Source organism: Oryctolagus cuniculus, chromosome 4, assembly GCF_964237555.1.
Source record: "Oryctolagus cuniculus chromosome 4, mOryCun1.1, whole genome shotgun sequence".
NCBI classification, from domain to species: Eukaryota; Metazoa; Chordata; class Mammalia; order Lagomorpha; family Leporidae; genus Oryctolagus; species Oryctolagus cuniculus.
Genome location: NC_091435.1, coordinates 35,049,319 through 35,073,897, shown reverse-complemented (window position 1 = coordinate 35,073,897; position 24,579 = coordinate 35,049,319). Strand labels below are relative to the sequence as shown.

Sequence of the window (24,579 nt, the reverse complement as noted above, 5' to 3'; positions counted from 1 at the left end):
AGTTTACCCTCACATTCCAAACTTAATTGCCACTTGTTTTATCTCCCCATTCCTTTCCTGAAAGTTTCCCCATCTTGTGCTTTAACAATGTGTCTGATTTTACTTTTTAAGTCCGTGTTTTCTTAGAGAGCTGCTTAGGACACGATCATGCTATGCTGCCCGGATTCAAAACCTCCCCATGCAGATCTTGCTTTGCCAGCATTTCTGCATACCAGTTTTCTCCTACCTAAATTATAAAACTTCCCCCAGATTGGGGATATAGATTTCTGTCATATCTCTTGCTCTCCTTACTGGCCAGTAATGAAGTTTTTCTCTTCTCAAAAGAACAAATTTCTTTGTTTGTGCAGTAAGCAAAAAGATGGACCTGATTGTCATGTGTGTTGGGTGACTTGTGTGGTAGACTCAACAGATTGAAACACATGTTCATAGTATGGAAGAGGAACTTAAGCCATGACCAGAGACAGAGACAAGGAAGAGACAAGACCCTTGAGGAGGTCAGATGCATTAATCTCTGTTTACTGTGACCCCTGTTCCAGTTTCCCATAGATATTGGCATGTCTGGGCAATCATCCATATCTCTGTTCCCCATAGGTGCTAAAATGTCTGGATAGGTGACCTAATCAAAATTTTCTGAAACTCCCCCATTCAAGTTCCCCATAAGTGTGGTCTCAGGGGTGGTCCTGAGTCTCACATACTGTAATTAAGCCCACCATTGCTATCACTGTTAATGTATGATGCTGATGAACCTATAAATATTGTAAGAAAACTGGATTGGCCACCCAGTCTTGGGAAGTGATTCTACTGGGCTCATCAATGTTAATAAACTGCTTCTGCTGATCCTCCACCCAGCTTCTGGTGCCTGTTTGAACTAAGGGAATTTTTCCAATCCGGATTTCTGTAACAGCATTAGCATAAGTTCTTTTATGAGAGCACATGTAAGAACCATTTTAAGTTTAAAGACAATTTCTTCCATCAGACACAGCACACAAGCATTAGCTAAATGCCTAAGATGATCCAGGGATCTTCGAACAGGAAAAAATTGACTATATGTGTTCCTTAAATGTATGTTGCTTAAATGGATTGACCTCTCCAGGTACACGACATTAGTCTACAACCTCCACTTTTACACCACCAATAAAATTCCCCTTGGATAAGGTAATATTTACTATGGCTCTAATCCTCAGCTTTCATAGAGGGTTTATATTAAAAAATGATGTATTAGAAAAATACTCTCCTGACATTCAAAGCTGCAGTTGAAGATGGGACTATTTTCTTATCCAGCATTTGTACAAAAGAATCTCCTGTCAACATTTTGCTTGTTGAGATTTTAATAAAATCTCTTTTGAATTTTACCATTTGCCTCTACAGAGGAATTTCATATTTACTTGGATAAAAGGATGGAAAATGATGCTTTATACCTCATTGTTTATTTTAGTTGGAGTTAAGCCTGAAACTTACAGTTTAGGAACTTAGCGCTCAATAGTTTCTAAATATATTTTTCATGCACTGTGCTTTATTTCCAATAATAATTAGATTATTATACAAAATGTGGAGACTTGAAGCTCTTCAGTCAAAAGCAATGGGTGCTTTTACAAGTAAAGTTACAATGATGTTCAACTTAATATGATAAAAATAATACAGTGGGTATCACTATATTCAAATCAATTCAATACTTGTCAGCCCCTCAATTCAGGGTTTTGTCAGAGGCTGGCAGATGCAAAAGGAGAAAAAGACATAGCGTCTCAGTGGTGTGCAGTTTTAAATAATCCATACTCTTTATTTAGAAATGCTCTCTTACACATCAAATGGGAAAAAAATGTATACATGTCTTTGAGGGTGAAAGCATCATTTCTAATAGCACTCATTTTTGACATGGAAAACTTGAAATCCCCGATAACAAGTTATAACCTGAGAAAGATATCAAATAAAATGTTGAGCAGGTGAAATTCATGCCTGGAGAGCTGATCTGGCGAATCTGTATTCAAGTGTATGCTGAATATCGCCCTAAGTCTCATAGCAAGTTTATTTTGTCAGCAAATAGCTTTGTATGCAGTATGTGTGTGTGTATGAGAGTATATGGGTATTAAAGAAAATAGAGTTCTTGTGCATTTATAACTATGGAGTCATTTTAGAAGAGATATTTGCAGGAAATGTATGATTAATTATATTTTGCAATTTTATGAGTATTTAGTCTTATGCTCTAATTTTTTTTTATGTTTATAAGCTTTTCTGTTGTTAGTCTTTAATAAGAGCTCATGAACAAGTCATTGAGGTCCCGAGGGAAGGCGGGCTGGGAGGGAGGAAAGACAGGAAGGCCAAGTTCTGCTTTCAGTTCCACTTTCCTGTAGGAAGTTTTATTGCACACCATTATCTTTGTTTCATTCATCTATTCTTTCTAAGAGGCACCTTTATTTGTTTGTGCTCCTTTTGTGATTGGTCCAGATTATTGCTGTGAGATTTGTCATCATTGTGTGTGTTCTTAATTTTCACTAATGAAGTTTCTACTTGACCACTGAAGTCTGATTTGTCTGATATTTTGTGTGGTATTTCCTGTTATTGTTTACATGAAGTTGCACACTTTCTAAGTGGGCGTGTTTCATGCATCATTATAATTATGATATTTAATGAAGTTGCAGATTTGTGCTTATATACCATTCTGTTTTGAATTTTAGCATACACATAGCCAGTTTGAGTATTTAGAATTTGAAGGTGAAACTGACTTTTTCCATTTCCCAGAGGACAACTCCATGGAATAGGGTGACATGTCCTTTGCTCTTCAGAATGGGGGGAGAGGAGGAGCAGCATGTGAAGTGAGCGTAGTACAGCCTTTGTCCACATTCCTTTAGGTCCTTAAGTCGGTGCATCGTTAGTTTACCTCTTTTGCTCCATTCACCTTCTTCTCTGCTATTTTCCTCCATTATATTTCATGGCTGTTTTCTCAACATTCTGCACCATTGACTATTTCACTTACCCTTTACTATTCTGTATTTTATATGGCTGTGCTGTCTCATGGATCAGTGCTTTTGCACAGGAAAAGGGAAGCACTCTTTTGACTCTTTTGTCTGGGAGAACCAGACATTCTCTAAGGTGTTATTCTGTCTGTGATGCCTGAATTGACTCTTAGAGTCTGAGTTAGGTGCCTGCCAACCTTACCCTACTATAGCAACATATAATTCATTTTCATATCTTGGATTCCCATGAATTAAATCTTGGTTCAAATGACTGGTTTCCTTATTACAGTGCAGTTTTTCTGTAGGCTAAGGACTATATTGTGCCTGCTTCATCCCCTGCAAATTTTCTTTTTTCAATTTTTCCCATTCAAACCAAGCACATTTCTGTTTATCACTGAAGTTTTGCCTGATCATACTAATCCCTCAATGCTCTCTTCAAAATTCCATAATTGATTTATGAAACATTAACAATGTTACAGGTACATGATTTGTTTTGCTATCTACTTCTAATACTCATTCTATGCCTTATATTACCCCAATTAGTTATAAATAATATGCATTAAATATGTTATCTGTGTTCAGTAGTATGTGTGTTTATCTCCTAATACGTTTACTCACAAATTAATATATCCAAGTATTATAACTCTTTTTGTTTGCAATATTATTAGGCTAAATACAAAATTTCTTTTTACTTTAGTATTAATGATAAAAAGGGTTTTCATCAAGATCATGAGTTTCAACTTTTAAAATGACTGCTCAGATGATCTGATTAGGAATTAGTTGATATTTGACATTGAATACAGGTATTTTTTTTCTTTTTCTTTTTCTTTTTCTTTTTTTTTAACAGGCAGAGTGGATAGTGAGAGAGAGAGAGACAGAGAGAAAGGTCTTCCTTTTGCCTTTGGTTCACCCTCCAATGGCCACCGCTGCCGGCGCGCTGCGACCGGCACACCACGCTGATCCGATGGCAGGAACCAGGTACTTATCCTGGTCTCCCATGGGGTGCAGGGCCCAAGCACTTGGGCCATCCTCCACTGCACTCCCGGGCCATAGCAGAGAGCTGGCCTGGAAGAGGGGCAACCGGGACAGAATCCGGCAGCCCGACCGGGACTAGAACCCGGTGTGCCGGCGCTGCAAGGTGGAGGATTAGCTAGTGAACCGTGGTGCCGGCGAATACAGATATTTCTTTAAAGATAAAGTTTATTATCATATGGATATGAGATTTTGTATTATATGAGAAATTTTAAGTATAGTTGTAGTATGCTCCGAATGGTAGGGAAAAATACCATGACTAACACTGATAAAAACAAGAATTTAATTCTTGTTAATTACTTGCACAATAAATGCTTGTACATATTTGTTGCAAATGTTATAATCCCTTTTCTTAATTTGAACACTCACTACTCTCATGTGTCTTTTTTTTTTGAGGCTGCTTCCATTTCCATGTCCCATCAATTTTATTTGAATAACCATTACCTATTGGCAGCTATTCTCAAATCAACCTCTATTGGGTATTTTAATTTATTGATGGCATGATGCCATCATCATTCAAAATTACTCAAATAAATTTAAATCTTAACTGCTTCTATTCCATCTTATTTTCTCATAACATTGTACTCGTTTCCACTGAAAAATCATGTAGTGGTAACCCTCTGTTTTTGTTTCTGTGATTCTACATCTATTTCTGACTATTCTGATTTTCATCATTTCTAGATAACTATATCTCAGATTCCACTGAGACTTAGACCTAGATTATATTTCTGGGACATTTATAAGTTCCCAATCTCTGAATTTTGTATTTTCTACTCTTATTTTTAGCAAAGTTCCACTTGAAGTAAAACCTGGTAGTAACCAGATAGTAGTCTTTAAAAATAAATAATTACCCTTTTGTGGGAGTTGTAAGCTGGGGGTGGAAACACAACATGAATATATTTTCGTGCTCCAGTTTTAGCTCAATAATTTCAAGAGCTGACAGTGCATAAAAGAAATGCTGACAAGCTAAAGGGAATGATGCAACTATACTTGTTGCTAAAGTTCTGAACACTGATCTCAGCTAAGTTTTCAAAATATAATTAAATAAATTTCTCACTGCATATTTTTTCTACCACTTCTGCCAAATGCCTGTGTTTTACATGATTTCTCCAATGACTATATAGATTTAAAAAGCCACAGAAAGTCATGGCATGCAGTGCCTCTGAAGACACTAAAGTAGAATCTAGGGGGAGAATGAGGAATGGCAGATTCTAGAAGAGTATTTTTCAGTCAGTTTCACAGAATACTAAGCTCCTATGATGCCCCAAGATAAAGGATTTTATATCTTGTAAGATTTGAACAGAAGTGAGAAGTCAAATAGTATACAAAGCTCTTACATATTCAGTGTGAAGCTCCCATCCTTCTTTATTTTTTAAATACCTTTTAATAACCTATAGACCATTTTGAGAAAGACAAGAAAATGTATGAGATGATGAGGTAGGAGGTATGAATGAAGCTTGCAGAATATTTATTGCTTGGCAACATACTTGAATGTCTTGCTTTTGGCCCTTTCCCCCCAGCATAAAAACATTAATCAAAAAGATGCTTTCCTAAAAATCAGGGCAACATTGAACAGAAAATATTATTCTATTTATGAAAGCAAAAGTTATTTTTTTTAGCTATCATGAATATTTAATTCTTAAGATAGTGTCTCAGTGCTTGTTTGCAAAGCATTCCTTTGAATAACCAATTAAAAGCAAAAACAGGTTTGTCAGAAAAAAACTTTCAGCTATGTCTGGAAAACCATAGTATGGATGCCCAGTGTTTCCCCACCTGTCTCCCACCTCCGCTGCTAATGAGGCATCGATTGGATTTTCCCAGCAGCAGGAGTGTTCAGACTCAGCTCCCCAGTCAGTCAGGGCCCTGGCATCAACCCACCCCAGAGATGACAGTTTCAATGATCTGTGGTTACTTTAAAATTTACTGTATATGAATGAAATGGTCAGCTTGGCATTCAATTATTATTGATAGCCCTTGCCTATATTCCAGCTAAACTAGGGTGTTTTTTTTTTTAATTTTACTTGTTAAACTTTTCATTTGGTGAAGCATTAAGTCTTTGTATTGTAAATTTAAAATGTTATCTCAAAAACTAAAAAGGGGAAGGGAAAGGAGGGGAGGGGAGGGGAGAAGAGAACAGAGGAGAGGAGAGGAGGAGAAGAAAGGAAGAGAAAGAAAGAGAGAAAGAAAACAGAAACAGGGAGGGTAGGAGGAAGGGAATACCATATATTCTCAGAATTTTACCTATGAACTGTATTGCATCTGTTAAAAGCTAACTAAAAATAAAAAAGTTTTAAAATTCTTGAATTTGTTTTGAATATCAAAAATTATTGTCTCCTTCCTAGATGCAGTATCTATGAAAGAATTTTTTTAGGCAAAGGAAGCTACAATAGGCATTTAACAGTGGCATGAAATGAACAAGAACAATGCCATTGTATTTTAAACATAAATGTAGCTTTCAATGATTACTAACATACCATGCACAAATTTCATACCAGGTTTTATACACTTAATTATATATACTTATACATATATAATCACATGTCTTAGTAATATCTTATAATATCTGAATTCTTGGAAATATGTATTTACTTTTTCTTGTAGTTTGACTACTGCAAGGAGAAAATGTGCGGACTGCAAGATGTAAGGTAAGTCACCTTCAGAGTTCTTCTCTACATTTCTTGGTAGCTTCTTAAGACCTATGTGTACTTTCTCTATGCTGATGGAGCTCAAGGCCGAAGCTAAGACTGCACTGAGATTGCCAAGGTAAGAGCTTTTGAGACAATATTTTGTCTTCCCCTCCTAACAGCCTTTCTTTTTTTTTTTTTTTTTTTTTTTGTTTTGTTTTCTTAAGCTTGCTTTTTTGTTACTGGGTTATTGTATTTCACATCTGCTGTGAAATGAATTTTATTGTGAACCTTGTTCTCTCCTCTGTGAAAGAGTAAAAATGAATTTGCACACATTGATGTTATTAAATGTGTAAATACTCTCCTGTAACATGGATACATTTTTCTGTAGCAAAATACACTAGTATTTACTATATACTTGAGAGAATAGAGAATTCAGTAATATATACTCAAGCAAGAATAGTGCATTTTAAAAAATATTTATTTCAAAGTCAGAATTACAAATAGAGAGAGTGAGAGCGAGAGAGAGAGAGAGAAAGAGAGCACACTATCTATCTATCTATAGAGAGCCCTAATTATATAGAGAGTGGCCACAATAGCTGGGGCTGGGCCAGGACATAGCCAGGAGCCTGGGATTCCACTTGGGTCTCCTACATGGGTGGAAGTGGCCCAAATACTTGGGCCAACCTCTGCTGGTTTCCTAGGCACATTTGCAGGGAGCTGGATCAGAAATGGAGCAGCCAAGACTTGAACAACTGCCTTTATGGGATGCTGGCATCACAGGCAGAAGTTTAACCTGCTATGCCACTATGCAAGCCCCACAATAGTATATGATTTTAATCATCCTTTCTGATTATTTTGAATACTTGTGCCCCAAGAATATTTTCATACTATATATAAATTCCATAAAGCAATGGTTGTTTTGCAGTGCTAAAATTTTTCATGTTGATACACTGATATAGTTTAAACATTTATATCACATATGGTCATTATATTGTATTAATGTGAAATTATTTTTTAAATTCTAATATTCTAATTATCTAAATTCTTAATATAGTTCATTTAACATGTATTTTTAAAATATTTTAAGGTTTATTTATTTGAAAATCAGAGAGAATTGGAGAGACAGGGAGAGAGAAAAGCAGGTAAGAGGAGAGAGGGAGAGAGAGCTTTTATCTGCTGGTTCACTCTCCAAATGGCCTCAACAGCCAGGGCTGGGCCAGGCTGAAGCCAGGATTCAGAAAGTCCATCCTGGTCTCTCCCACATGGGTGGCAGGGGCCTAAATTCTTGGGCTATCTTCTCTGTCTTCCCAGGCACACTAGCATTGTAACAAAGCAGCCTATCACACTCTGATGTGGGATGCTGGTGTTGCAAGTGGTAACTTAACCCACTGTGCCACAATGCTGGCCATTAAAAAGATTTTTAAGTGAATGTTTCAGGATTAATTTTCCTTTTTTCCTCTATGCTTTTATACTGCCTTTACTAAAGAAGACAGCAATTACTTCTTTTAATTTTAGAGAAATATAGTTGTAACTTACAGTGTAAAAGAATGAAATATTTATTAAGTATATCACAATTGGATAGTTTTCTTTTCTATTCAGTCTGTGAGACACTTTTCCAAATATACACGTAAACAGATCTTTCTGGTATGGGAAAGCCAGCAGTTCAGGAGATTAGTGCAGACAGAGGGGGACTGATAATTTCAGCTTCTTTTTACTGTCACCAGTGACTACCAATAAGTCAATACGAATTCATACTTAGTTCAGTCTACAACTAAATAAGGGAATGAGAGAATGCCTCTGGTCACAAAATATGAATGTAAAAGGCTCAAAGTGACAGAACGGTCTAGTTTTGGTTTGTCTACAAGCAAGTTAGTTTTACATAAATGGCTTTTTTACAAATTTGAAATGTGAATATATTTTATTTTTTCCCAGTGAGTACACAATACACAATTTTGACAATACTATTAACCAATTTTATGCCAATTTCTTTGCTGTTCTAACAACATCAAATGAAACACATAAAGATTTTGGACGCTGTTTGGTGACTTTAACTACAGTTAAAAAAAATCCATCTATAAAACAAAGTATAAAAAGTCTACCCACGGCCACAAAAATCCCTTATTTTGCACACTTTAAAATCACAATAAATGCCTTTGAAATTATGAGGTTAAAATAATTAGTAAATTGAAAGTCATTTAAAAAGAAATACGGTGTTTCATCTGAAGTACACATTATAGAGAAGCAAAATAAAAGTAACTTCACCTCAAAGATAATGTGGAAACACATGTTGCTTTACACCAATTCTTGTTATGAAATTCTATAAACACAATGTACAGAAGCAGATGAACAAATTAGTGAATGTTATGGTTCTGCATATCTTTAATACTGACACACAATCACTTTCCAGTGGAGATAATCCACAATTTAGAGCATATTGGTATTGTCATCACCATATTGTCAGTGGAAAATCACATAAATTTATTGAAGAGAAATTGAAAGGTTTTCCACCAAAGCACATACAAACTATTAAATCCCATTGAGAATATACTTAAATACCCAGAGCATTAAACTATGACATAGAACACCATTAAATCTGTTTTGTCAGTCAAAGCAAGAAAACTTGCAATTATTTGACTTCCCTTTTTGGTTGTGTGATACCTTACATGTTGGTCTCTATTTTCCAATGTTCTTCATTCATTCTGTGAATGAATCCATTGTTTTTTTGCTCCTGAACTCTCCCACTTTATTTATAACATGGTATGGAAAAGATTTGGAGGAGCAGTCGGGCGACTCCACCTGCATACACTGGCATACCTGAGTTTGGACACTGATACAGTTATTTTCCCAAAAGATAGTTTCTCTGTTGTGAATGAAGCCATGTTGCCTGGCAGTACAAGATAGCTTTACATTCCCTCCCACCCAGATCCTCCTTCTGAAGGTTCTTGCAGGCCTCTGTTTAGATCTGCAGAAGAGTGAGCTCTGAGAATTTGTAGTCACATTCATTTAATCATAGAAATGGCTTTCATACGTGTTTGTGTTCTGTTGAGATTCTGACTTCTATCCAGTAGCTTTTTACATATAACAAGTCAACAAAGGCTTTTGATTTCTGATAGTGATCCAGAATTAGTTTGGTTAGCCAGAGCATTATCTCATGCTCTATCTGTGAAGATGATCCTTTGAAGTATATGATTTCACTGCCCAATGTATTAACAGCTAGATTTAACAGGATTATTCTTAAAGAACATTCCAAGTAGTGATAAGGTCTGCACTGATCCAATCTAACTGTAACAGTTAAGTGTTAGTACTGCCGACAATCAGGAAGTATGATGCTATGCCCCTCGTTATTCCAAAAGTCATCTGCATATGCAAATTTCATTTTTGAAAATTTGGTTGATGAATCATCTACAGATGTCAAGGTCAAAGGCTATGTGCCAAGTGTGTAATGAACTAAAGTTTTAGACTGAATAGGGTTCCAGAGGTAATATAAAATAGAAACACAAATGAATAAAAGATCTTAAGAATTTGCTTTCAAATAGAAAGAGGTAAAGCAAGGAACTGTATAAATTAAAAAAAAAAAAAAAAGGACTCCCTCACCTCCCAGAGGTGTGACTAAGTATATTTTCATGCTTTCCAGAAACTTTGCAACCCTCTCTCCCCTGCCAGTCACTGTCCCAGAGAAATCAAACTGCATTGAAGTTCAGGCACTAATGGTAGAAAAGTTGATAAAGGGTTTAATAAGTGTGTCACAGAATGTATTTTCCCTTCAATGAAGAAATGAACTACATGGCACCAAGAAGTTGTTGGGGCCCTTAATGAGCATGGCATTGCATGCTTGCCTGTGCTGATGCAGTCTCAGGTAAAAAGGTGGAATCACTTAGCTATGTAATCTTTCGATATAACAACATGGCATAAATCGGTGACTGAACCAATAACGCAAGGAGTGTGAGTTGTCTTTCGAAAGGGGTCACCTACTTTAGAACTGATCCTGATCATGACCTTGAATATTTTTCCAAATACCAACTACTAAACATATCATAAGAAAAACAGGAGAAAGACAGAAACTGAATTTCAGATTGTGTGGGTAGCACACGGGAAAATGTCACAAGTGGAAATCTCAGGAAGGTTCTCTTCTACATGACTAGTTGACTATACATGTACAGTAGCTAACATATTCTCAAAGTCACATTTATTTTGAGCATACATGACTGATGTGCAGGAACTTCTTGTTTTCAAAGTCGTGAAAACAAATGAGGCAGGACGCTGTCATTAATGTCCACTTACAAGGTTTGGTTTTATTTAAAAAGTGTATAAACATGCATTTTTCTCCTTTTTAATTTTTCTTTCCAATTTACTCATTCAAAAAAATGGGTCAGCTGTGTTTTAGTTGGTAGCCAATTTCTGAGAATGTACCATAAAATATTCCAATAAATCTACTTACTGAGAACTGAACATACTCTGAGCACTGCTTTTTAAGCACTTACAATTTGGCTAAATATTTGGTGGTATCAACTTGACTTCTTAATCAAATGCAACAGACTTGCTGATAGATTGCAATATTTTTTAAGAAAATCAAGAATTTAAGTGATGCAGCTCTATCCTCTAGTGTATACTGTACATGTATTAGAATGATGAAACACGATATTCCAATAGAGTTTACACTTGGAAGCAGCTCGAGTATGTCCTAATGGTTCAACTATTTGCTAGATATTCTAGAGTTCATTTTGCTTGTTTCCTTGGGGAACTTCAATTTATCTTCTGACTTAATGCGTTGGAGAGATTAACTATGGTAATTCAGAATTAGCATTTTCAAAAACTGTATTTAAATAACAGCTCTTGTGCAATACCATAATTTCCTTTTGCTTGTTGCAATTCTCAGATGGGTCAATCACAATGACCGGTAAAGCCGATTCTGAATAAAACTGTAATTATTGTATTTTAGCAAGTTTAGTACATCTTTACTACCTGTGTCTTTTAATGCATATTCAGTCTAAAGACTTCAACTTCCTTCTTTTGACCCCTGCTTTTGTCAATAGTAAAAGCCACCTTTCAGTCCCTAACGTTCCAAGAAGACTTTGCCAACACCATAGTTCCTTTGCATCTTCCTATTCTATACCGCAAATGAAAACCATCGAACATGATTGGTTACAGCCAGCATTATCCAACCCAGCTTACAGTACAGAAACTCCCTTCACATTCAGTCTTTTTCTTCATGTCATGAGGAGTAGAGATTTGTGCTTATCACCAAATAAAATTGCAGTGCAAAATTTAAACATAAAAGTTACACAATTAAAAGTTAATATATGGCACCACAGCCTATTAATTCACATATAGTACAACAGACCAAGAAGAACAGACAATAATATGAACCGAGCTAAAAAGAGTGAGCTTGCATAGCAATGCACAAAAAAATTATATACAGAGGGGAATCCTTTTGTTCCTGGAGGGCGAGTTTTCTTTCTTTTTTATATACTCCTGACAAGAAAGAGTTTAAGGTGGGTGGTGTACTTAAGAGAAGAACACAAGTAAAATATCTGTGGGATATGTGTGGCTGTGTGTCTTTACATTGCATTTGCAGTTCTTTCAATAGTACATAAATAAAGAAATTGTTCATTGCACTGTTTAGTGTCATCACTTCCATGAGTTCGGACCTGATGGTCCTTCAGAGCAGCTTCGTATGTCTCCTCTCAGTTACTCTAAAAAGAGATTTAAAAAAAAAATCAGAAATGAAGTTTACATTGAAATAAAATATTCCATTTATCCTGAACAAAGCATGCAGGTGATAAATGAAGAGAAGTTCATGAAACAGATTTTATGAGTTTGTGAATTTAAGCAATTTTCCTTGAAGGAACTTAACAGGGAAAGAAAAAAAAAATAACAAAACACTGTAGAAATAGGTTCTTTAAACTCCAGGAAGAGCTATTTTGTGCTCTTTGAGAGTCCATATTTCAAAATATAAGATAAAGAAAAATCCAAGGAGCTACAAGTCAAAAATTACAAGTCAGGAGTGGGGTGGGCGGCACAGTGGAGTAGCAGGTAAAGCCACCGCCTGCATGCCTGTAGTGCTGGCATCCCATTTGGGTGCTGGTTTGAGTCCTGGCTGCTCTTCTTCTGATCCAGCTCTCTGCTACAGCCTGGGAAAGCAGTGGAGGATGGCCCAAGCCCTTGGGTTCCTGCATCCACATGGGAGACCTGGAAGAAGCTTCTGGCTTCGGATCGGATAGGCTCAGCTCCAGCCATTGTGGCCATTTGGGAAGTGAACCAGTAGATGAAAGATCTCTCTCTGCAACTCTGTTTTTCAAATAAATTAAAAAATCCTAAAAAATTTACGAGGTGGGAATGGTGGCACAGCAGGGTAAGCTGCTATTTGGGATACACACATCCTGTATCGGAGTGCCTGCTTCCCGTCCTCACTACTACTAATCCAGCTTCCCACAATTGTGCCTGGGAGGTAGCAGGCAATGGCTGAAATACTTGTGTCCCTGTAACTGATACCAACCTGCGGGCAAATTGGGAAGTGAATCAGCAGATGGAAGCTTCTCAGTGTCTGTCACTCTGCCTTTCCAATAAATAAATATATTATTAAAAATTATAAACAAATCTATACCAATCACTAATCAGATTATCGACTGCTAACTATAGTGATAAATCAGATCCAGATCGATATTCCATCTGCTGGTGCATTCCCCAAATGGCCTACGTTAGGAGCCAAGAGATTCTTCTGCCCCCTCCTCCACCCCGTGAGTGCAGGGGCCCAAGCTCTTCAACTATCTTCCACAGCTTTCGCAGGTGCATTAGCAGGGAGCTGGATCGGAAGTGAAGCAGAGGGACTTGAAACCCAGGATGACAATGCTGCAGGCGGCGGCTTTACCTGCTGTGTCATGACTCCATACCTGGAAGTAGTTCTCTTTTCATTGTCTCTCACAGTCCCTCAACTGATCTGTGATGTGCACGTAATAGGAATTCTGATTTGTAACATGAGGAAATAGATTCTGGAGGAACTTTGCTTTCTCAGGTCATAGAATCAGTTGAGTGGTTGAGAATATTAGAACCTATAACTGTTTTCTCAATGGTATTTCTTAAGATGAATTCAAAGAGGCAAAAGCAAATATTCAGCTTCTTCCTTTGAATAGGGCAATTGGTAAATTTCCTGATGGAATTAAGACAAAAGACTTCAATAGTTTATTTATTTGAGAAGTGGAGTGGGGAGAGAGAGAGGGAGCTTCCATATTCTGTTTACGCTCTAGATGGCCAGGTCAAGGCCAAAGTCAGGAGCCAGAGTGTCCCAATTACTCATCACCTCTACCTTCCAGGGTCTGCATTAGTAGACAGCTGGAGTTAGAAGTTGTAGCTAGGGATTTAACCCAATTATAACCATTTGGTACATGAGCATTCTAAAATAGTGTTTTAACCACTATGACCTTAATTTGACATACTGTGATATTCCTATCATTGCTATCTAGTTTTTATATTTATAAAATAGAATAGCTACCAATATTCCAGTTGTTATTCAAAAATATAAATACATAGTACATTATAATCAAGATGCTACCAATTAAGTAAAATCAAATATCAATTTTTCAATGTTTATTCCCAGAAAGAAAAAAAAATGAGCAGCAAGAAAGAAGTCATAGTGAAATCTTAAGATGGTTTTTTTAAATGACCAAAAGGCATTTCTGATAGAGAAATTAGCTGATGCTTTACCCTTCAATGTTTGCACATCCAATATTTAATTCTAAAAGCTTTTCCAAAAATGATCTATTATGCTGCATCTCAAATTTTTCTTTTTTCTTTTTTGTAAAGATTCATTTATTTATTTGAAAGGCAGAGTTAGAGAGGCAGAGACAGAGAGAGAGGTCTTCCCTCAGCTGGTTCACTCCCCAGTTGGCCACAATGGCCAGACCTGCGCAGATCCAGAGCCAGGAGCTTCTTTGAGGTCTCCCACCAGGGTGCAGGGGCCCAAGGACTTGGGCCATCTTCTACTGCTTTCCCAGGCCATAGCAGAGAGCTGGATCAGAAGTGGAGCAACTGGGACTTGAACTGGCACCCACATGGGAAACCAGACCTGCAGAATACCAGCTTTACCTGCTATGCCACAGCAATGGCCTCTCAAACTTCCTTGATACATCATCTACTCTAGGATTATAAAGCATATTCGACCTGAGCATTGGTTATTACTTATTAAAACTATTACAAGATTATTTAGTTGTAATTCATTAGCTAACTCATGAAACGAACAGGCAGAATCGGTTTTCAGGCAGTGCTAATTGTATTTAATGAGACTTTGCCAGCATCATTGTACCCTATATCCCAGATGAAAACCATCTAGCATGATTGTTACAGCCAGCATTATCTAACCCAGCTAACAGGAGAGACATTCCTTCACACACAGTCTTCTTTGTGGCATAAGGAGTAAAAAAAGACAAAGAAAACCACAAAGCAGATTATTTTTAACTGCTAATTGTCAGTTACAGTTAACTGTGATTTAACAGATTAACTGATTTAAAGTCTTTTTTTTTTTTAACAGTATTAAACAAACTTGGAGGGGCTGGGTATAGTGCAGCGGGTTGAGTAGCCACTTGCAACTCCAGCATCCCATATCAGAGTGCCGGTGCAAGTCCCAGCTATCCTTCTCCTGATCCAGCTCCCTGAAAATGCACCTAGGAAAGAAGTGGAAGATGGTACAAGTGCTTGGGCCTTGGCATCCAAGTGGGAGATCCAGATGGAGTTCTGGGCTGCTGACTTTGGCCTGGACCAGTCCAGCCGTTGCAATCAGTTGGAGAAGTGAATTAATGGATGGAAGATTTTTGTTTTACTGCTCTTTCTCTTTGTCACTCTGCTTGTCAAATACTCTTATTTTAAAAACAAAATATGGGTTGGCACTGTGATATAATGAGTAAAGCTATTGCAGGCCATATGGGCACTGGTTCAAGTTTTGGCTGCTCCACTTCCAATCCAGCTCGCTGCTAATGCGCCTGGAAAAGCAGCGGAAGATGGCCCAGGTGCTCAGACCTCAGCACCTACATGGGAGACCTGGAAGAAGTTCCTGGCACCTGGCGTCAGACAGGCTCAGCTCTGGCTGTTGCCGCCATTTGGGGAGTGAACCAGAGGATGGAAGATCTCTCTCTGTCTTTTCCTATTTCTCTCTGTAATTCTGACTTTCAAATAAAACAACTCAACCTTTTAAAAAAATGACTTTAAAAAACAAGCAGAAAAGCACTTAAAATACCAAAAATATTTAATTAATAGCTATGAATAGCAAAGGTCTAAGTAAGGCCAAAACTTGTTCAAAATCAGGATTTTTTTTTAATAGAGGAAGCTTTTAATTAATTTGGATTTCATTTAATAGGGCACTATTATTAATAAAATATTCTTTCTGAATCACAATGGCCTCTTAAAGCACTTACATAATTCACCTGTAAACTGTCCTTGACTATTTGAACCCATATAGCCCATGTCCAGAAGGTCGCTGGCATTACGCTGGTGGCCTCCCCTCATCACCTCGGTTTTCCTAGGTCCAGTGGATCCTTTAGAAGAAGCTGTTCCTGATGAACTGTGGCCGCCTGGAGATGGGAAGGTGGGCTTGCTGTAGGGCACCAAGGCCTCCTCTGAAAGAGAAAAGAAACACCAAGGGGTAAGTCGTACTGCCCGTGGCAGAAAAGCACAAAAATGTGGATCTCAGAGACTATTTTACCATTTCTTTCTTTAGTAAAATGGAAATCATGAGTTGTAATCAGTCCCGGATATTAAAGGAATTTCCATGTGCAAACAACATTTCCTACAATAGGAACTGAAGCAGGATTAAATGAAAAGAGATCTTGGGATAAGTGTACATTGTTATATATTATTTGTAAAATTTAAATTCATTATAAAACAGCACTGCATACAATGAACCATAGTTTGCTTAGCAAAAGCATATCAGAATACTTTCTGGAGTTCCACAAGGCTCCAGTTTAATTTTCCCATTAAGTATGAAGGAACATGGTTTTTTGTTTTAATTTACATGATGGTGAAACTTTCTCTATTTAGATGAAGAACTATAAAGTAAACTTCTTATATTTCTGTTTTCTCTTGGGACACAAATATAATATTCTTCACATTGGGTTAAAAGAAAAAACCTACACATTTTTATAATAATTGTTAGTATTCTTTTTATGTATTGTCTCTACAAAAATCTCAATGCATAGTATTAAATAATAATTTCATGCTTTGAAATTAAAAAAAAATTCTCTTTATTCTTTTGTCTCCCATTCTATCAACCTCTCTGCTCTGCTTTTTCTTTCCAAGTATGGGCTATGATTAAGTGATTAGATGATCAATAAAATGTGGGCTAAACATACTATTTCTCTCCTTAGTTTGTCTTTAATGATAAGGATCACGGGGGCTTTTCTCTAAAAGCCTTAATTGCTGCCCTAATCCCTGACCTGGTCGGGATTCTGGTGATGGTGGAAGATCTAAAAATCTTCAATAATGTTTAGAATGGACTAAAATTCAATGAAAAATACAGGGTCTAGTTCAAGTTGAAGAAAATCCTTGCCCCCCCCCCCCCGACTAGATCACTAAATTTAGATACTGAAATTACCATCCTTTGGCAATTGCACAAATAAACTTGAATTCCATAACCTAATTGTGGAAAATTCATGAGAGTAAAACATAGCTAGAAAAGATTGGGTCCCAATGAGTACATGAATAAAGAAAACATTTCAAAAGTTGTGGATGTGTGTGTGTGTTAACACTCAAAGCAATCTAAAGTGAGAAGAGATCTTCCAGAAAGTGGATGTCTACCTCAGTCTCACATATTGCCCATCCCTCCAAACATTTTTTTTCAACCAATAACCATGTATCTTATTTTGCAACACTTCCAGGAAGCTTGATTTTTAAATAGGAGCTTTCCCATCTCAGTGTTAACAATCAACTGTGTTTATTCAATTGGAGAAAGCACAGGTCCATTTTAACCTAGCTTGAGCATTCTGTGATTATTCATTTAGTTGAAAATCTATAATTTCAGTTAATTCACCCATACGACTGCATTGAGTCCTCCTTGCAATCAACTCATTACTTCAGCCAAAATGAACAAATTACTTGAAGACCAAGATTAGATTGACACAAAAGGTGACACGTAGTAGTTTTAAAAGTACTTGGTCTAATATTAAAAAGCAAAAGAATCAAATTGTCTCCTGGGCACTGTTGATGAGGCTTGGAAGTCTCTGAAGCTCAAAGACCCCATGAAGAGGCTAACCCGAGGAAGGTTTCATTGGAATTCACCTTAAGGCATGTGCTGGTGAGCTCTGCTGGGGAATTCCAACCTCGGTTACTGACATAAGGCAATTGTATTTCAGATGCCCTTAGATAACTGCCATTTCTAAAATACCTGGTAGAGGGAAAGAAATTGGTAACAGTCCACACTTCCTGGGGACCGTGCAGAACACACCTGTTCCGACACCTTGTTTGTGTGGGCCTTTCCGTATATCTTCTTGGCGTTCTGTAGAGCTTATCCACTCTTGGGTTTGTCGCTGCCAGTCTAGGGAGGCTCTAGCTGGACACTCCAAGGAGCTCCTTGTGTCTTCTAAGTTGGCTGCATGTTGTCTCTCTAGTGAGCTTCCTTTTCCCTCTGTTGAGTTTTCCACGTTACCAGCATGCTGGCTCGGGCCTATTTGCTGCCTTAAACCCTGACCTGGTGGGGGGTCTGGTGGTGGTGGAAGATCTAAAAATTTTGAATAATATTTAGAATGGACTAGAATTTAATGAAAAATACAGGTTTTAGTTCAAGTCGAAGAAAATCTTTGCCCTCATCATACAGGTTATCAGCCATGCAAAAGAAATTTTAGAAAAGTAAAAATCAACTATTGATATCCAGAATGCAGATTATCAACCTCTCTGTTGCCTTTTGGTCACAGCATCTTTGAGATAAAACTGACTGGTTTTTTCCAACTGCTAAATGTGGACAGTGTTTTCAATTGCACATTGAGGCTCACATTCAAGGTTAAAGGGCACTTTCTGGCTTCTCCATTTGCAGTCTATGTTCACTCCCACCCACCCAAGCAGAAACACCATGACACAAGATCACTAAAAACTTTAGCAACTGTGCTAAAAGGCCCTAGGGAGAACCAAAGCTTTCCTGCCCATCTCCGTGGGCACTAACACCCTGGGGAAATTAAGAACTATAGGCCATATCATATGCAATGTATGACTGCCTTTATCCATGTAGGTGGCACATTTAGCAACAGGCAAAGGATTAAGCCAGCATTTATTAAATGTAATTAACATTCTGCTTGACAGTTAATTCTGGCTGTTCATTTCATAAGTTAGCTAATGAGTTACAACTGATATATTATAATCTTTCAATTATTATTAATTTTAATAATAACCAATGTTCAGGGTACAGATTGAATATGCTTTATGGTACTACAGTAGATAATGTATCATGGAAATTTGAGATTTAGTGGAACAGATAATTTTTATAAAAGCTTTTCAAGTTAAATACCAGATTTGAAAAAAATTAAAAGTTTAAGTATCAGCTAATTTCTCATGTTCTTTTTAACTAGCTCTTCAGATCCTTACCTTTCTATTTTGAGTGTCTTCTGTTGTGAGACCATAGTTGTCACTTTCTCACCTAAGTATTATACTAGCTCTGAAATTACACTGTTGAAGATTTTGAAATTTTCTTCTACATCTTTGCTCACCTTCAGAGTTTTGGTTATTCTATTATTCATAAGAACTAACACCATATATAATATATTCTATAGTAGAGGATATTATATATAACATGTGCAATTATTACCCATGCAAGTACATATTGTAAATGTACTCTTATTTCTAAGAACATTTTGTTTGTGGAATTTAAAAAGGAAAAGCATTAAGATCTGTGTTTAAAAAAGGTAGCTTCACTAAAGAAAGGCTAAGATGTTCCTGTTAAAGACTTTCTTAACAAGCTTTATGTTCTTACGGAAGAACAAAATGATATTATCCACAATGAAACTGGTAATGTTGCTCTCCAGCATCTGCTCTGGGAGTTCTCTGGAGCAGCATTCCAGTTCTTCTGGATGTCCTCATACTACTAAGTATGGAAGGCAGCAAGGTCTCTGGGATGACAAGGTTGCATTCAGAATATTTCTACTAGAACAGTGCACTGACCCAATATTGAGGAAATCTGTTTATTGGGCAATAAAATGATCTTAGTGTTTCCTTTCCATTCAATACTGACTTCTCTCACTGCGTATTATTATAAATTCAAATGAATTATTTCATGTGAATTATTGAACTTGGACTGCCAGTGAGGAGAAATTATTATGTTTGTTTCCAAAATAACAGATACTGTGATTGATTTTTATTCTCCATTAGGGCAGATTAATTTTTAAAATGGCCAAAATGCCATCTGCTTATGCCAGCTAAAATTCTGATTACTGTTTAATTCAATCAAAAATTATATAGCTTGATAATTAAATAATAGCCTTGGATTTTGTATCTCTAAGAAGAAAAGATATTGCATACACCATGAATTAAAAAACTGAAAAAGATAGAATTAAAATGGTTGTTGGAAAAATAAAGTATACAATCAAATACATTAACTTAAATTAAATTTACTATTCATTTCCATGTGGATTCATTTCAACCAAATCAATTCACTAAAGAATCTCTTACTGGCCTACTCAGGATTAGCCACTGTCAGGCACACAATGGCATAGGTATCATTATTGTACTCATTATTAAGTAAGAAAAGGGAAACACGATGAAATTAAATGCAAGTATTTCTCCAGACTGCCTTTCTCTTCCTATGAACTGTAGACTTAGATAACCAAATCTACATCGAACACTTCGATTACATATTTAGCAAACTTCCCAAATTTCACACATTGGAACTAAGCTCTCAATGACAATCTCTGAAATATATTTTCTCTGTAGTTTCTTCTCAGTTAACAACAATTTTATTCTTGACATCCTTGCTTTGCAACCTGTATTAATTTCATCCACAAATCCCGTTAGTTCTGTCCCCAGAATCCCATCTCTCTCATCACTTCCACTGACTCTATCTTGGTACGAATGACCATCATCTAGTTCCTATGTGATCTGTATGCTTACAGTTTCGCCCCATTTTGTGTATCACAACCCCACAGCAAGACTGATTTGTTTAAAGCACATGCACACAATCCAAGAATACACACTAAAGTACTACATGAGACAACATCATTATCAGGTTCTCCAAACATTGGTGCATGTTTGCCTTTATATTCTATTTTGTTGCTCTCTTGGCTCCACACACACTGCTCCCCTTCCTTTTCTTCAGTTAGGCCCTAAGTTTTCACTTTGTTCTCATTTCCCTGATAGACTTTTTCTCAAATATCAGCATTGTTCTTTCACTATATTTTTCTAATCCTCACTTAAATGTCACCTTCTTATGGGAGCCATCCCTGAGAATCCTATGTAAAAGTACCCTCTCCCTAGCCCTGTCTTCTGAAAGTCCTTCCCTTTCATTTATTCCTATGGGATTTAGCATCCTTTACTCATGAACTTATGTTGGTCTTTATTGATCTTCTCCCATTAAACTGTTAGCTCCTGGAGGGCAAGGGATTTCATTTGTTTGGTCCATGATGCCTACCAGATGGTATACACTTAATCAATATTTACATGAGTAATGAGTGAATTCTATATATATAATATATATGTAAATATATATATATATATATAAAACTTGCTTAAAGATAAAACTAATATGTGGCAGTGCTACGAACATAGCACTTTTTCTGAATTAATCTAGGGAAAGCAGGTTGATGGGTGTAGAAATGTGCCTTCTATTGTTAAGCACTGATCAGTGTATCTGCTCCAAAGAGTAGGATTTGACTTACTATGCAAATGACAAAGATCTGTATTCATCAATGCCTACTTAGGAGAGACTGCTCAAGGGAGAAGATCATGCCTGTGTTTTGTGTGACTTCTTGCATAGCATTTGAGATGCATTTCTCACCATTCTCATTTCTTCTTACTGGACGCAAGGAAGATAGTTTGACAACATGTGACAGAATTCTTGGCAATCACATGAGAAACGACAGGTGCCATTGCCACTAGAACTGCCCAGTGGCCACCCAGCTTCTACTACCCTTAGCTCAGAAATCATGAAAGTTTCTGACCTTCAAAATGATAGCCTCTGAATACTGAAGAGGCCTATAGCCTTACATTACTGTTTAGAGAGGAACCATCTGATCTTTATAGATGATTGTGTCAATGAAAGAGAAAATTGCCCCATGCCAAGCAAAGGTTAAAGGTTCTTTGGTAGAGCAGTTAGCAATAATTACACTAATTAATATACTCATAAAACACTATTGTAAAATCTATAATGCAAATGCTTCATGTAAGATGTTACATAGTAAATGCTACAGCAGCGATTTTCCCAGAAAGAACAATTAGATTTTACACTAAAATGTTATGAAATTATTCCTGGCTGATGGATTCATATCACATGAATGCTGTGGCATATGCATTTGTTGTAAAATCACAATACTTTTAAGGATAATCTGCACAGTTCCACTCAAAAGCTTGTATCATAAATAAAATGCCTTTGGATCAAATACTTGAGAAGATATATGAGCCAAAATTTCCTTCAAAATCTCACCATTTCCAAAGCATAATTGCTAACAATACATAAGCCCTTTTTAGAATTTGAGGAAGTTTGAGATTTTAGGAAGCTGTTTGATTTTTTAAAAGATGCAATTTGGTTTCTAGGTTAAAAACAGATGTGAAATATAATATTTATACTATAAAGTAGGAGGCAACCTGCTTTAAGCAGACATTCTAAAAAAAAACTGAAATAATAGTATTTTAGGAAGACAGTGATCTATTTTGTTGATTTACATTTTATATCTCCACATATTCTACATATGGTGTTGAAATATTTCTGAAAAAATGTAGAAAAATATATACCTAAATTGTTTTCTAATTCAACAATATTCAGAGCAGGAAACACATAAAACGATTAACTTTTAGATTTATAGCTAGAATAGTAGTCCTTTTAAGCTAAAGAGTAAGGTCGCAACTACAAACTGTTTTAAGTGTAAATTTTTGCTCACCAGGCGAGACCCATTTACAGGGAATCAAAATCTCAGTTGTAGCCTAACCTTCATATTCCATGGAAAAACACTTCCCAATGAAAGAAAGCATGAAAAGATAAGCCTGAAAGCTTTTAAAACAAGGTTGTTTGTCTTTTGAAGTTTTCCTAGCATTATCAGATGACAAAAGAAAGCAAAATGAAAATGCCAGAGAGAGTCTCAGTCTCTCTCTCTCTCTCTCTCTCTCTCTCTCTCTCTCTCTCTCTCAACCACTGAAGCACAAATACTGTTATCTTTTCAAACTGAGCCTCATTCTGTCCTATAATAAGCCTGAAGAGTGCTAAGTAGCAGGTCATGGATTCGCAAACCAAATGGACATTAGATTCACTCTGGAAGCTTCAAAATTAAACAATTAAATCCAAATCTCCAGAAAGTTCTAATGTGCAGTTAGGTTAGTATTTTGTAGAACTACTTCTGGATAAATTTGTGTGCCTGTAGAGGAAATTGTGGAGATGGGCGGAATAAACTCACTTTTGGGTCTGAAAGTATACTATTTTAAGTATATTAGGTAACATATCTTGAAAATTTCAGTGTAAATATTTGTATTCATATTTTAAAAGATACAAGAATTGGGGCCATGTAGTGGTACAGCAGGTTAAGCCACCACCCATAACAGCTTGCATCCCATATGGGTACTGGTTCAAGTCCCTGATACTCCACTTCCAATCCAACTCCCTGCTAATGTACCTGGGAAAACAGCAGAAGATGGCCTGGGTGCTTGGACCCCTGCCTGGATGAATCTCCTGGCTTTGGTCTGACCCAGGCCCGACTACTGCAGCCATTTGGGGAGTAAACTAGCAGATGGAAGATTCTCTCTCTCTCTCTCTCTGTAAATCTGATTTTTAAATAAACATTAGCAACAATAAAAAGAACTATGTTGAAAATATGAGAAGTGGATCATGCTGTGTAAAGCTGATAAAATACTCATTATTGAATATGATCCTTTTCTAGCAATATTGTATTTCCTGAAACTAGTAGTGTTTGACCAAACATTCAAAGATTGAATGCTATGTATAAGTTCAGCAAACTATGGCTCATGGACCAAATTCAGCCACTGCCTGTTTTGTCAGTAGAGTTTTATAGGACTCACTCATACCCATTCATTTAATTTTTTATAGTCATACTCCTGTAACAGTGGAAGGACTGAATAGCTGGGCCAGAGGTCATGTGCCCCCAAAGCCGAAAACCATTTGGTTTTTTAAGAGAAGTTTGCTTCCCCTTTGTTATGGGCTAGATGTTTGGGTACACCCCAAATCCATACGCTGGGATCCTGAACCCCAGTGTGAGGGTGTTTTAGTTCAGCAAGACCGCATTGCCAGGTGTCTGCTGTGTTGTACAAGGAGACGGTGCCTAGTCTACCATCACTACTCTAATGGAAGTTAACAGCCACAGGGTACACATCTCATCAGTGAGGAAACACTAGGAAAGGAAGTGAACCTACCATCTGTCACTCCTTCTCTTCGATGAGGCATTGCTGGTTGTTGGTCCATTCGCCCTCCCTTGTGTTTTTTAGTGGGCCTAGGCCTCTGATTTTGACTCACGGCTGCACTGGTATTACTGTCAGTAGAAAATGGGCTGGTGGGTCGAGGTCTTTGAGAGGAGGTAAAAGCTTTTCCTAGAAAGAAAACAAGGGGGATGGGGTACAGAGAATGTCATTACAATACACTGATTCTGATGCCTGATGCCTCTCCTCTTTCTAGAACTAACCTATAAGCCTATCTACAGATGCCATTTGAAGATATCAAATATTGGTGCATTTCTATAAAAAATACACTCTGTTGCAGATATTTTGTCCAGTTTTGATAAGGTAGCAACCACCGATTTATCAAGAAATTTCAGACAAATCCACATAAAACCAACCAGCAACCAAAA

General features: G+C 36.9%; 1 protein-coding gene across 28 annotated transcripts in view; it reads right to left on the bottom strand.

Moving 5' to 3' along the window:
- Window positions 1–8,509: 8,509 nt before the first annotated feature.
- The window catches only part of ROBO2 (roundabout guidance receptor 2), a 1,427,252-nt gene continuing 1,411,182 nt past the window's right edge, over window positions 8,510–24,579 (bottom strand). For 14 of the 28 annotated variants that reach the window (XM_070071923.1, XM_070071922.1, XM_051859425.2 and 11 more), the window contains 4 exons: window positions 24,149–24,322; window positions 18,039–18,311; window positions 16,015–16,215; window positions 8,510–12,303 (listed from right to left, as the gene is read on the bottom strand). In XM_070071923.1, coding sequence (XP_069928024.1) covers window positions 12,302–12,303; window positions 16,015–16,215; window positions 18,039–18,311; window positions 24,149–24,322 — 650 coding nt within the window. In that variant the 3' untranslated portion in view covers window positions 8,510–12,301. The remainder of the gene's footprint in view (window positions 12,304–16,014; window positions 16,216–18,038; window positions 18,312–24,148; window positions 24,323–24,579) is intronic. The other 14 variants (XM_070071926.1, XM_051859434.2, XM_051859436.2 and 11 more) reach the window with 5 other exon arrangements.